Source organism: Cucurbita pepo, chromosome 3 (assembly GCF_057944985.1).
Source record: "Cucurbita pepo subsp. pepo isolate OVF chromosome 3, ASM5794498v1, whole genome shotgun sequence".
NCBI classification, from domain to species: Eukaryota; Viridiplantae; Streptophyta; class Magnoliopsida; order Cucurbitales; family Cucurbitaceae; genus Cucurbita; species Cucurbita pepo.
In genome coordinates, this window is record NC_141800.1 from 646,105 (window position 1) to 659,615 (window position 13,511).

The window sequence follows — 13,511 nt, forward strand, 5'->3', positions numbered from 1 at the left end:
ACAACCGCCATGATCTTCAAGTTACACGTCATCAAGCAATAAGGAAGGAAAAGCCCAAAGGCAAAGAAAAATCAATATATTTTTAATTAAGAAAATAAAAAGGCTCATAAAGTTTCTGCTAATAAAGTGGTCCTGATTCTGTAGATGAGACACATCATCACTAGAAGCCTCCACGCAAGTACAATGCTGGCGAGTAATCCTACGTGTTAGTTTCTTATTGGATTAAAAAGTAGACCCCATGGGCTTTTCAAACCGTCATCTCGCTCCTTCTAAAGATCGTGAACCGTCACGAACTTCACTATTTTTGTTGTTGCTTTTAAAATAAATAAATATGTTATTTATTTATTTATTTTTCCGTGGAGCTTATGTCTATCTCGTCCAGAGCTAAATCTTGACCGCGAACCAAAAGCTTTTCCATTTCGTTTTTTTGCCGCCCTGCTCGTCTCTCACGTTTTTCTCTTTCAGGTTTTCGCGGACAAAACCCTAGCCCTAACTAATCCGCTCTTCGTCGTATTCCGATCGATTTTACTCTATACAAACCTGAAATCTGCTGCTGACTGTGCAGATCTCAGATCCGTAGTTGTTGGGAATTCAATCGGAGGCTCTGGTGTTCGCGGCTTGAATTATTTTTAAATTTTTTTTTTTATTCTTGAGTTGTTCTGATCGGATTGTTCCTATTTGGTTTCAAGAAGTGCGTCGAGGTTAGATTTTTTGATTTTACGCGTGAACTCTCTGTTTCTGAATTGATGATAACAGCCGGCGGTTATTCGGAATTAATGGTTTTCTGATACTTTTCACTTGGACGATTTTAGGTTTTATTGAAGTTTAGTACTCGAATTCTCAAGCTCCAAGGAATTTTAGTCTGTTTTTTACGTGAATCTCGATTTTCATTTCCATTCTGCCTGGGCTTTTTGGATGCTGCCGATTGGGTTTGCGGGACTGTTAGCTACTGGCTCTGCAGATTTGGAGGAATATATATTGGATGGGAGAAGAAGCAGCTGGGTTGGCTGCAGTTACAAATGAGCCGTTGGGGAAAGAGAGCGCTCCGAGTACCGAATTGAAGCGGGACCATCAGTGTCTTGATGAAGATACGGAACCCGAGGCTTTTCACAACAAGAAGCAGGCTAAAGAAGTGTCGAATGAAGATGTTCGTTCAGAAGTTTCGAATCCCGTAATTTCTCCGAAAGGGAATCATTTCCAAGATATTACCAGCCAACCTGAGGAGCAAGAAAATACCAACCAAGTTGAGCGTGGGGACCTTACCTCGGCTTGTTCGGGTAATTCAAGCTCGGAGGACATCTCTAGTAATGGAGTTCGTTGCCAGAATGACACGTCTCGAAATGACGTTGATATGTGTGATGTTGATGAGGTCTCTCGGTTTGTGATTGAAATACCCAAGCATGCTAGTTCAACTGGAATTAGAAAAATTACGTTCAAGTTCAGCAAAAAAAAGGACAAAATTGACGCATCCATGTCAGCAGACAAAGTTCGTTCATATGGGAACTTCGACAAGGACTGTAAACCAGAACCTTCACTGGTGGACGATGCTTGTACGGAGACATCTGCACATAGCTGGGAAGGCATTGCTGAGAGCAGCAGGCATCCTTTAGGTTCAAATAAAATGGAATTGAAAATGTCGAAGAAGGTTTTACCAAACAATTACCCGTCGAATGTTAAAAAGCTACTGTCGACTGGTATACTTGACGGAGCTCGAGTCAAGTATATATCTACGACAAGCGAGGTATTTGTTATTTTTTCATACTTCCTAATACTGCTCGGTGCTATTTTCTTCACGGTCTGATTTTTTAATTTTTTTTTTTTTAATTTCAATTTTACTGTTAGATGAAGCTACATGGTATTATAAATGGCGGAGGTTATATGTGCGGATGTTCAATATGCAATTTTACAACTGTAAGTAATAAGCAATTCATTTACATTATTTCCGAACTTCCTTGGAGTGACCATATAATTAAATGACAATTTGGAACAGATCCTCAGTGCTTATGAGTTTGAGCAGCACGCTGGTTTCAAGACTAGACATCCAAATAATCATATATACCTGGAGAATGGGAGGCCAATTTATAGTGTCATACAGGAAATTAAGAGTGCACCTCTTAGCATATTAGATGAAGTGATTAAGGAAGTAGCGGGTTCATGTATTAACGTGGATTCATTTGAGGATTGGAAAGGTATTGATTTTTCTAACAATTCTAGTTCTCTCCTTTCTGGAAGATTCTTGAGGTGCTTGGGGTGGCTTGTTTTGATGTATGATAAAGATTAAAAAAAAAAAAAAATATATATATATATATATATATATATAAATAAATTAAATGCCTTTTAAGTAAATGAGCTAGTTTTTTTTCCATTCAAGCCTAAAAATAATCAAGATTGGAGCTGCTTTGATCTTCTGTTTTGGCATTAACCATTAAGTATGAGACTAATTAATGAATTTCCTTCCTCTAAAAATGAAGGAGTTGGACTCTCTTCTTCTATTGACAATTTTATGTTCTGCAGCAAATTTCCACCAGAACAGTGCAATTATTGAAGTGGAAAATGATGATGTGAAGGTTCCTAAATTGTCACATCCCATTGACAGGTATAAAATAATAAAAGGATTTGTTGTACCCAAGAGGGTAATTCATTCTTCGTTATTTTATGTCTAGCTGGCTGCCACTTATGTGCATCCCCTTCACATTCTTGAATCAAACAATTTCCATTTATGTATTTATGCTATTCTATATATTTTTTTCAGTTGCCAGTGACATAAAATCTATATGCTATAGTGTCTCTATTTGAAGACTTAAAATTGACTAAGCATCAGTCTCTGTTTGATTATAGGGTTTGAGGGGCAAGGAATATTTAAAGAAATTCCGTAAATTTTGGTTAGCTACCTTACCGACCATACCCAAGTAAATACTCTTGAATGGATTAAACATTTTTGTGCTATATTTTTTCTTGACATCAAAGAAGATGTGTGAACCTTTTGCTGTCAGGAACTGCCTCTATTTAGATCCCAAGGCATTTTATCAGCGAGTTAACAGTTTGCTCCTCAGTATTAGTATTGCATTAGAAGCATGAAGCTACGAGCTAGCATTGTTTTTTTGTAACTTTTAACTTTCTAATAATTATTTGATTTTTGAAAATGCTGGCTGCTTTGTGCTCCACTACGTTTTCTTTAAGATATGTCTCGTTTTTGGAATACTCTCGTGCTTTGGTCATGTATTACTTTTCGTTTTATGCCAGGCCAATCCCTAATTTATCCAACCCAGTCATGCAACAGAAGAAAACGGCAGAAAAAGGCACAAAAAGAAGGTTTTTTTCTTATTGCTTATAGCAAGCACATTTTCTATTTAATTTTTCCAAAAGAAATAGTTTATAGCATTCCTTGTCACTGATAGTTTTCCCCTATATTGGCAGGGATAATGATCTCCACAGGCTACTTTTCATGCCAAATGGGCTTCCAGATGGGGCTGAGCTGGCATACTTCGTCAAAGGACAGGTAATTGCCATCTTAGCTGATGTATGCACGTAATGAACCAGTTTGTTGATTGATCTGACATTTTTTTCCTTTTCGTTTTCCCTACTTTGCATAGAGAATACTTGTAGGCTACAAGCAAGGAAATGGCATACTCTGTAGTCACTGTAATCGAGAGGTTAGGTGCTGCAACTTTTATTTGTTGAAGTAATCTCACCCTTCTTTCTCTGTTGATCTCTTTTTCGGTCTATATTTATCTATTTCTTAACCATTTCACAAATTTGAAACAGATCAGCCCTTCACAGTTTGAAGCCCATGCAGGGATGGCTGCCAGACGTCAGCCGTGAGTATGGTGTGAAGTGTTATATTATCTTGGAGTGCTGCTAGATTGTCACACTAAAAAATATGCTATGTGATGCAGCTACCGCCACATTTATACTACAAATGGACTTACGCTTCATGATATAGCCATTTCCTTGGCTAGTGGGCAAAAACTTACCACAGGAGATAGTGATGATATGTGCGCTACATGTGGTAATGGAGGGGATTTGATTTTCTGTGATCGCTGCCCTCGAGCTTTCCATACAGGTGGATTTTCGTCTTTCTTTGTTTGGTGTATCCTTAGATGAAGTCTCATCAGGTTGATTATTCTAAAAGTGTTCTATGTTTGTTCAAAATTGCATCCAAAATTATGTAATATGCCTGCAGTATGGATTTCAGTTTGTCTCCACGGATTGGATTAGCATTATTATTTTACCCCCACTCTAGCCAGTGGCCATGTTCATTTGACTCTCCCCTTGCTAATTTCTTTAAACTATATCTGCTTATTTTCACAATTGGATGCTAGTTCTGCACTCCTAAAGGTTTTTTTTTTTCCAGGCTGCCTGCATCTACAGAATGTTCCTGAAGGAGTTTGGTCTTGCCCAAACTGTAGAGATAAAGTGGGTTCCAATTTGAAGGCTCCTTCCGGAGGTTCTTTGAGTTTTTCAAAACCAATTGTATTTAGGTTGACACGAGTTGTTAAAGCACCTGAATATGAAATTGGTGGTTGTGTTGTTTGCAGGTAATTACTTTTTTTTTCTCCCATCTCTAGATTCTTTTACGATGACTTCTTTTATGAAATTATTTGTTCGAGTTAGTTTGGGAGAATGCCACTGCCACCTTCAAAATTGAGATCTAGGGTAGGGGAACTTGTAAATCACTGCACCATATTTTACTGGATAAATATTAATAATTTTTAAGAACCTGTTCTAGGAATGGATCAAATATATATGTTCCCATTCTTTTAAATATTTGTTTCGCCTTTTTAAAACTTGTATCATGTATGGCATGTTCAAAGTTGACAGAGAAGATAGTTTGACAACTCCACATTCGTCCTTTTCGTCCTTTTTTCATTTATATTTTGTTTAGCTGAAACCCTGATTCAGTAGTTGTTGGATACAGATTTTTTAAGTTTTTTGTTTGTTTGTTTTTTTAATTGTTTATTAATTACTACTTGTGCTTCTTGTAGAGTTAGCAAGTGAAATCTGATGTTATTTTTTTATGAGAAACCTACCTTTTATTGTGAAATTTGATGAAAGAGTGGTCAAGGGCATGCAGGAAAATAAAACATAAAAAACAACAGAAGAAGCCCCAACACTAATCATGTGAAAGGACCCCAATTAAAAAAGTGCTGATAAAATGTAATTGATACTCTTTCATGATAAAACTGAAGCTTTCTTTACTCTTTTTGTTGTTTCTTATGAAAGAAAAAAAGGTCAGATCTCATTATTTCTTAGGTACATGAATTTGTACTATTATTTAACTCTGATACAACTTCTCACAATCTTGTAGGCGACATGATTTCAGTGCCGCTAAATTTGATGATCGAACTGTACTTCTTTGTGATCAAGTATGAACACTATATCAAATTTTTATTCGATTTTTTTTTTTTTTTTTTTTTTTTTTTTTTTTTTTTTTTTTTTTTTTTTTTTCCTTTTGCTTTGTTTAATTTGCTGTCTATTTTTTTTTTTTTTTTTTTTTCTTTTTCAGTGTGAAAGAGAATTCCATGTAGGCTGTCTGCGGGATAGTGGATTATGTGATCTGAAGGTATGTTTAAAAGCAATTTCACTACTAATCTTAAATAATATTATGAAGGTACTTAGAGAACCCCAATCTTTCTGTAGGAACTTCCCAAGGACAAGTGGTTCTGCTGTGACGAGTGCAGTAATATCCATGTGGCTTTTCAGAATACAGTTTTGAACGGGGCACAGATCATTCCAGATTCCTTATCAGATTTAATAATTAGGAAGCATGTTGGAAAAGGATTACCAGTTGATGGAGCTCTTAATGATGTTCGGTGGCAAATTTTAAGTGGAAAAAGTCGCTTCCCAGAAGATCTTCCATTTCTTTCGAGGGCAACTGCTATTTTTCGGGTACAGCTCTCCATATTAATCTGATACCCCAGCAATTCTTCTTCTTAACCTTCCATTCAAAATCTAAATCCTTAACTTTACAAATTTAGAAATTTTAAATCCATTCCCTTTTGCAATCCAAACATACGTAACATACAACTATGGGCTTCATAAATTTAAGCTTTTCAAATCTGGGAATCAAACTCCCTTAAATGATTTTTACATTTTTTGAGTTAACTCTTTTGATTTTGATTGAAGTTGTTATTTCTGGAGTTCTAATCACCTCTCTCTCTCTCTCTCTTTTTTTTTTTCCAACAGGAATGTTTTGATCCTATTGTTGCAAAATCAGGTCGTGATCTGATTCCTGTTATGGTTTATGGGTAAGATAAATGTTATATCTTGTGGCTATTCCAATGTCGTTGGCAAGATAAATATTTGGAGTTTTATCTCTTTTTATTCTTTTTAATTCTACGAACTTCTTTAGGCTAGTTTTCAATTTATAAATTATGGTCTGTTCTCTGGCACATCAGTGTTGTTTGTTTCCTTAAAATGATGGGGTAAAGGCTCTAGAGTCCTGATGAATTCATTCCCTATTGCTCATTAACTGGATTGATGCTTGTCTATTTGTGTTTTTAGATGATTAGATGTTTGATATATAATGACTTACTGCAGGAGAAATATATCTGGGCAAGAGTTTGGAGGAATGTATTGCGTTGTTTTAATTGTGAGGTATGACATTCTAGCTATAGTGCACTACATGTTTTTTTTTTCCTACGCTTATTCCCTCACGTTCTTGTGATCCTTTGCTTCTCAGATCGATAGTTGTATCGGCTGGTCTTCTTAGGATATTTGGTCGTGAAGTTGCTGAGCTTCCTATTGTTGCCACAAGTCGAGAACATCAGGGCAGGGTACGTGCTTAAGGTTCTTATTGAGAAGGTTGTAGTTGATTGTTAAATTGTAGGTTTTCATCTCTACTCTCTTTTGCTCTGGTTGAATCTTTTTTTTGTTTTTGGGGGTGCGCAGGGTTATTTCCAAGTATTGTTTTCCTGTATAGAGCGGCTACTTTCTTCCCTGAATGTGCAAAACCTTGTACTCCCTGCAGCCGAGGATGCTGAATCAATTTGGACTAAGAAATTGGGCTTCAGAAAGATGAGTGAAGAACAAGTAAGCAATATCCCATGATGCTATAGTTGGCTTTTGTGAGCGTACAAAATAATTGACAACTCAATCCATTCCACCTAAACTATGGGTTGGGTTATCAGTTTGTTTCTGTTACTTTTGGCTCACTCCTAACAACTGAGTTTCGCATTAATTGCTTATTGACTCAACTCACAACTCTGTGATTTGATCCAAATTGAAAATTTTGAATTGATCCAAAATATTTGTTTTCTTAGTCCAACATGGTTTTCTGGACAAAATTTACTGGATGATTTGCTATACCCATTTCCGAGTCATTTCTTGTCTCAGTTACCTGCAAATTATCATCCTCTGTTGAAACGTTTCTCTTGTTGTCTGTGATTGGGCAGTTGATGAAGTATATGAGGGAGGTCCAGCTGACGATCTTCAACGGAACATCGATGCTAGAGAAGGTGGTCCAGCAGTCGACGTTGACATGATGATTGGTGCGACGTCTCTATCGAAATAATTCCAAGTTAGGATCCCGTTTGAAGGAAGCAAAGGTTTTAGCTGAAAGTTGGAATTTTATATATTATATTTTTTTATTTCATTCTTTTTTCCCCTTTAAATCCTACATAACGTAGTTGTGATGTATAATTGCTGCGAGTTTTGGTTTGGACTGGCAGCCAAAGGCAACAATCATCTTCTGGGAAGGTTGTTCTGTTTGTACAAACTAGAAATTAGATAATTAACTAATTGGGAAGGAAGGGGGTACCAGTGAAGAAAGGGAAAAAAAAGAAGAAAAAAGAAAAAGAATTTGCATGCTGACATTTTTTTATGCATGCTGGAGACTCTCTCTCTCTGTCCCTGTTTTTGTTTTTTTGTTTTGTTTTTGTATTTTATGGTTAACTAAAATCATATTTCATGTAGTTCGGCTTCCGAAGTGTAAAAAAAATACTAACACAAAGAAAGGGGGAAATACAAGATTGGCTTGCTGTTGCAGAGACATAGGCCCACCAACTTGGAAGTGGATGTTGTATTTGCATTTGCCTGTTGCTCTATCAAGTTCTTCCAGCAGTCTCATCTCTGTTTCTGTATGCATCTAATTTCTCTTCCTCTCCCAAACCCTTTTTAGGACTTATTACAAGTTTTGATCAACCCTGTCTGTATAACACCCTCAGAAATTTTGATCAAATTCTCCTTTTTTTTTCTTCCTGAATAATTGTGGGTTTTCTTTGTAAAATACCCTTTGGTCTCTCTCGAGTTTTAGTTTGATGTTTATGGCTTCTAAATGGTCTTTGGACGGTTAGTTAGAAAATAATGTGGAGGCTTCATGAGTTGGTAAAGATATTAATTTTGTTTTTGAGGTCACTTATTCTCTCTCAGTGTCTCTTCTTCTTCCCTTCTCCCTAGAAATGCTTTGAAGATTAGAGGGTTTTTGAGATAGGAGAGAAGTGGCGGCGGCTGTCAAGGAGGAGGGCCGTGAACGGCAACAGCGAGAGTCGGTAGAAGAAAAGGGGTAGAGGATAAACCACATCGCTAATAAAATCATTATTAAGCTAATATATTTTTCTTCCATAATTAAACATTTTGAAAGTAAACTCTCTACAAAGTGTACTCATGTATTACAAAAATCTAAGCTTAACCATGGGAATGGATTGGAAGACCAAAGACCAAAGTAAGTGGGTTCTTAAAGCCTGCAAACTGTTTGTCTGTTTGTTCATAGCATTTTCTCCATGTTGGCATGTTCTAGAGATTATGGAATAAGAACCTTTCAATTTTCACTTGTCCCATTGACACCCCCACTTATGGCTTAAATTATTGATGCAAAAAATGATATCAAAATGTTAATTTTTTTGATATATCTATCAAATATCGATATTAATGTAATATTGTTTCATCATTCATATCAATGTCAAACCTTTTGATTAATGAATATTATAATATCGTTCATTGTCCCAACTTTCAATTTTAACTCGTAAATAAAGGTTAACCCCTGTTTCAGCTCTCAATTCATATAACTCTTATTTCGATCATGATGATCCATACATCCCTTTGCCATGGTAATTGCTTCTGATTGCATGGTCATGCTTATCCAAATCATGTTGTCCATGACTGCATGTCGGATGTCCCAGTCATGCTTGTCTAAAACGTGTTGTCTATGGTCGCATGCCGTCTAAAACGTGTTGTCTATGGTCGCATGCCGGTTCTAAACCCCTTTTACATGTTTGTCTTAAATAGTCTTTTACTATTTCATGTTGTGTCAATACATGAGTATATGGCCGGTCACCAAAATCATGTCTATAGCCGTCATGACTAAAATGCCCCAAAATGTATTCTAAGAGGATGCAACTAATCGTCAATTCTTTCTACCATGAGTTATATGCTACTTCGGCCGTGATGTTTTTTTCTTTTCTTACAGTCTTATAACGTTACTTTCTTCAATTCTTTTAACTTGTTTTTAAATGTATTTCCTTACTCACGTCTTCTACCACATTTGTTGCAAATATGACTCGAAGCTAGAGGATGAGTCAACTTTGTGAGTTCCTCATGGTTAACTTATTATGGAGTTAAAACAAGTATTGCACACTGTTACACTCCAGTAAAGTGCTATTGTGACAGAATCTTTTGACCCAAGCCAAACCCCAACAAAACCCCTTTCCTAAAGTCCTTTTCAACTTTATATAACGCTCGATTCGTCGTCGCCTCCTTCTCCTTCACTCTCTCTCTCTCTCTCTGTCTCTGTTTCAGTTAGAATAGAACAATGTATCTCTCCGTTCCTCCCTACCCCTCTCTCAAACTCCCCGCCCTTCAATCCCCAAAGGTTAAATCCCTTTCTATGTTCTTGTTTCTAGGTCGGATTTTAGCTACAAACAACTGCAATATTCATACCCCTTTTTCCATTTCCGCTTTAGTTTTTTAACTTCTCTATTCGGTTTTTCATTGATGTTCTGCTCGTTTCCTGTTTGTCTTAGAGGAATTTTCGAGTGTTTTCTGTGTCTACGAGTGAGACCGCCAATTATTTGCCGGAGGCTCCGATTTTGATTCCTGATGGACCATGGAAGCAGGTCAGGCACTGTGAATTTACTATCTGTGTGCTTGAAGATGTCGATTGTTTTGATTTATTCTGAGTTTCTAGGGTTGGCTGACTACTTTATTGCCTTTCTTCTTCTTGTGTTCATCTCCAAGTTCTTTTCCTTCCCCAAATTTTTTGTTTTTGTCTTCTAATCTTCTCTTCACAAGTTCTTTGAAAATGCCAAATTTTAGAATCTAAAGAACATTTAGTTTTGAAAAGACAACTTGTTTTTCAGATTGGTGGAGGAGTTACCGCTGCGAAGGGGTTCAAAGCTGCGGGGCTCTATGGCGGGTTACGTGCATTGGGAGAGAAACCCGACCTTGCACTCGTTACTTGCGATGTTGATGCCATTTCTGCCGGTAAGAGCTCACTGTTGAGTTCATCTGCGTTCTATTTTAATCAATTTTTGGTTATTATACAAACTAGACAATGATCATCATAGGAAAATTTTTGGTGAACTGGTTAATTCTGAATTTTTTTGTCATGCTGGTTGGTTTGGAATGAGCGTGTGACTTGATCATCCATAGCTAAGCTTGAGAAACGTTCTACACACTGACTGTGAGTTTGCTCATTTTCACTTGCAGGAGCATTTACAAAGAATGTAGTTGCTGCAGCACCAGTGTTATACTGTAAAAAAGCATTGAACGATTTGGAAACGGTAGGTTTTCTTGCATATCGGCTTCAAATTATGTTTAACAAGTTCACTGATTTTCCTCTTATATGGCCATACCAGGTTTTGGCTCACTCTGTTCAACAAACCATGCTTTTATATTCATTAACTAAAATTGTAACTTCATGTGCTTATTTATTCACTAACGACAATTTGATCGATTCTACGATTTGTTAGGCACGTGCAGTGTTAATAAATGCTGGTCAAGCCAATGCCGCCACTGTAAGCAGTCTTTTTGATGACTTCTATTGAGATAGTTATCTCGGAATACGGTTTGGACTTGGAAAGTTAGAAATCTATGGCTATGTTGGATGAAGATTCTTTTTGTTGCTGCAGGGGGATGCTGGTTATGAAGATGTGATAGAATGTGTCAACAATCTTTCCAAGGCATGTTCACAACAAATTTGTTCATTCTTTTTTCAGAACAACTCTTAAGTTTTAAGTAAATTTAATTGCAGATCCTTCAAATAAGGCCAGAGGAAGTTCTAGTTGAATCTACAGGGGTGATTGGTCATAGAATCAAAAAGGTATGGAAATGTATTGTGTCTTGTATTTTAGCTGACAATATACCAACTGGACGTATTGTCTTGAATTCTTGCAGGATGCACTTTTGAATTCTCTTCCAAAACTAGTCAGATCCCTTTCATCTTCAGTTGAAGGGTAATCTTCAATCTTTTAGTTAAGTTTGTTCGTACTTTCTGCAGTTATGTGTGCGGGTTCTGCTTCATCGAGCCTTTTCCTTCATTATTAATTTTCTTTACAAATGTTTTCTTCCCTCCTTCCCTTTATTTCAATTTAAGTACTGATTGAACTTTCTGGTTGTAATAACTTTATCAGCCTGTTTACAGTGCAGCTTCTGCAGCAGTGGCGATAACGACGACTGATCTTGTTAGTAAAAGTGTGGCAATCGAGTCCCAAGTGCGTAATATTTGGCTGTGATGTATTCAATTAAAACCATTGCAGGCAGGACTAACAGTTGATTTAATGCCTAGGTTGGGGGCTCAACCATAAGAATTGGAGGAATGGCGAAAGGTTCAGGAATGATTCACCCGAATATGGCTACTATGCTCGGTGTATGTATCTTCAAATTTTGCGGGTTGTACTCGAACAAGTTAAATGCGTATGGTTATTTTGATTGATGTTGATTTGTTACAATGTGGCAGGTTGTAACAACGGATGCTGTGGTTGCTAGTGATGTTTGGAGAAAGATGGTGCAAATTTCTGTTGATCGAAGCTTCAATCAAATTACGGTATGATTGTTCAGTATGTGTTAATAATTTCACACTATCTGATTTGATTTATCACCTGATAAAATGTTTTGCAAAAATGGCACAAATATAAGAACGCCTGTATCATAGACCTAATTTATATTAGGTTTGTGCGAGGGTACGAGTAAGGGTATAGATACAAAAATGGTATATAATCGATATCCGAGATGCAGTTAATTACAATTTTCCTTTATTATAATTGGGTTTGACAATGCAGGTGGATGGGGATACAAGTACCAACGACACAGTCATTGCTTTGTCGAGTGGCTTGTCGGGGTCTCGTTCTAATATAATTTCGTCACTGAAAAGTCGAGAAGCAGGACAGCTTCAAGAATGCCTTGATGTGGTATGTATCTCATTATTATCCAAATTTTGGTATGTCCTTTTGAGAAGCAGGACAGCTTCAAAAGATTTTTTTTTTTCTCGTTTCTATTTGAAGGTGATGCAAGGCCTTGCCAAGTCAATAGCCTGGGATGGTGAAGGAGCAACCTGTCTGATTGAGGTCTGCATTTCTATAAACAAATCCTTGCATAGTTATGCCTTTTGACATCAAGGAACTTGAAATCTCCCATCTGCGAATGCCACAGGTTGCAGTGAATGGTGCAAGTTCAGAAGCCGAAGCAGCAAAAATTGCCCGTTCGGTGGCAGGCTCGTCGCTTGTAAAGGCACGATTTTCATTCTTAAACCATCTTTCTCTGGTGCACCTCATGCAAGCATGTTTCATTATTATGCTCTCATGTTGCAGTCAGCTATATATGGCCGAGATCCAAACTGGGGACGCATAGCAGCAGCTGCCGGGTACGCAGGGGTGGCGTTCGAGCAGAAGAAACTCAAAGTGTCTCTAGGAAACATTCTCCTAATGGACGGAGGAGAACCTCAATGTTTTGACAGGTTCAAGGACAATCTTCACACATTTTAAAGACGTGTTTAAACATCTTTGTAATTTTATTAATCACTTGTGACTGTTTTCAGGGCTGCAGCTAGTAACTATCTCAGAAGCGCTGGAGAAACCCATGGTACTGTCAAAATTTCCATTTCTATAGGTGAGTTCTTCAAATAATATATTACATTTTCACTTCACTAAGAAAAGATATTCATGTAATTCTGAACAATGATATTCCAATGACATCACCAAAAAGGATTTTCTAATACCAGCCTAATCGCTAAGCTAGTTATTGTTGCCTTGGTCGACAGGTGATGGGCACGGAGAAGGACGGGCATGGGGTTGCGACTTGAGTTACGACTATGTCAAGATAAATGCAGAGTATACTACATAGATAGATTGTTGGCAATGCAGCTAGCTACAACAGAATAAACACATCACTTGGTCCTCTGTTGAAATTATTTAATTGAACTAAAGCTAAGTTATAATTGAGTTATTCCAATTTCATGGATTTTTTCTATTTTCAATGTATCTTTTGTTTCTGTTTTTGGTATTTTTAGAACATCAACTTCTACATTCAATTAGTCATTTAAGAAGTTCTAAAACAAGATTATCAAACAAACCCCTCCC

The 13,511-nt window shown here is 37.0% G+C and overlaps 2 protein-coding genes across 6 annotated transcripts; both read left to right on the top strand.

Annotated features, from left to right (window-relative positions):
- Positions 1 to 325: 325 nt before the first annotated feature.
- LOC111791469 (uncharacterized) lies at positions 326 to 8,355 on the top strand. Of its 5 annotated transcripts, none has more exons than XM_023672827.2 (20): positions 326 to 465; positions 566 to 701; positions 813 to 1,741; positions 1,843 to 1,911; positions 1,991 to 2,189; positions 2,515 to 2,596; positions 3,244 to 3,312; positions 3,418 to 3,499; positions 3,594 to 3,682; positions 3,771 to 3,818; positions 3,897 to 4,063; positions 4,355 to 4,538; positions 5,309 to 5,366; positions 5,507 to 5,563; positions 5,641 to 5,889; positions 6,187 to 6,248; positions 6,541 to 6,597; positions 6,683 to 6,776; positions 6,892 to 7,032; positions 7,395 to 8,355. In XM_023672827.2, exons 3-20 carry the CDS (start codon positions 983 to 985, stop codon positions 7,482 to 7,484), a joined length of 2,556 nt encoding a protein of 851 aa, XP_023528595.1. In that variant the 5' UTR covers positions 326 to 465; positions 566 to 701; positions 813 to 982; the 3' UTR covers positions 7,485 to 8,355. The 5 variants fall into 5 exon arrangements, 4 of the variants coding, with proteins under 4 accessions (XP_023528595.1, XP_023528597.1, XP_086978280.1 ...); XR_002814655.2 differs by having other exon boundaries at positions 360 to 701; positions 7,395 to 7,547; positions 7,915 to 8,355; XM_087122154.1 differs by having other exon boundaries at positions 360 to 701.
- A 1,298-nt stretch (positions 8,356 to 9,653) lies between these two features.
- On the top strand, positions 9,654 to 13,434 carry LOC111790412 (arginine biosynthesis protein ArgJ family). The gene is made up of 17 exons (XM_023671297.2): positions 9,654 to 9,808; positions 9,960 to 10,052; positions 10,296 to 10,419; positions 10,645 to 10,718; positions 10,908 to 10,952; positions 11,067 to 11,117; positions 11,189 to 11,257; positions 11,332 to 11,390; positions 11,579 to 11,648; positions 11,723 to 11,803; positions 11,894 to 11,980; positions 12,216 to 12,344; positions 12,438 to 12,500; positions 12,586 to 12,663; positions 12,744 to 12,889; positions 12,971 to 13,041; positions 13,193 to 13,434. The coding sequence occupies exons 1-17, from the start codon at positions 9,749 to 9,751 to the stop codon at positions 13,273 to 13,275; spliced, it is 1,383 nt and encodes a 460-aa protein (XP_023527065.1). The 5' UTR covers positions 9,654 to 9,748; the 3' UTR covers positions 13,276 to 13,434.
- Positions 13,435 to 13,511: the final 77 nt, after the last annotated feature.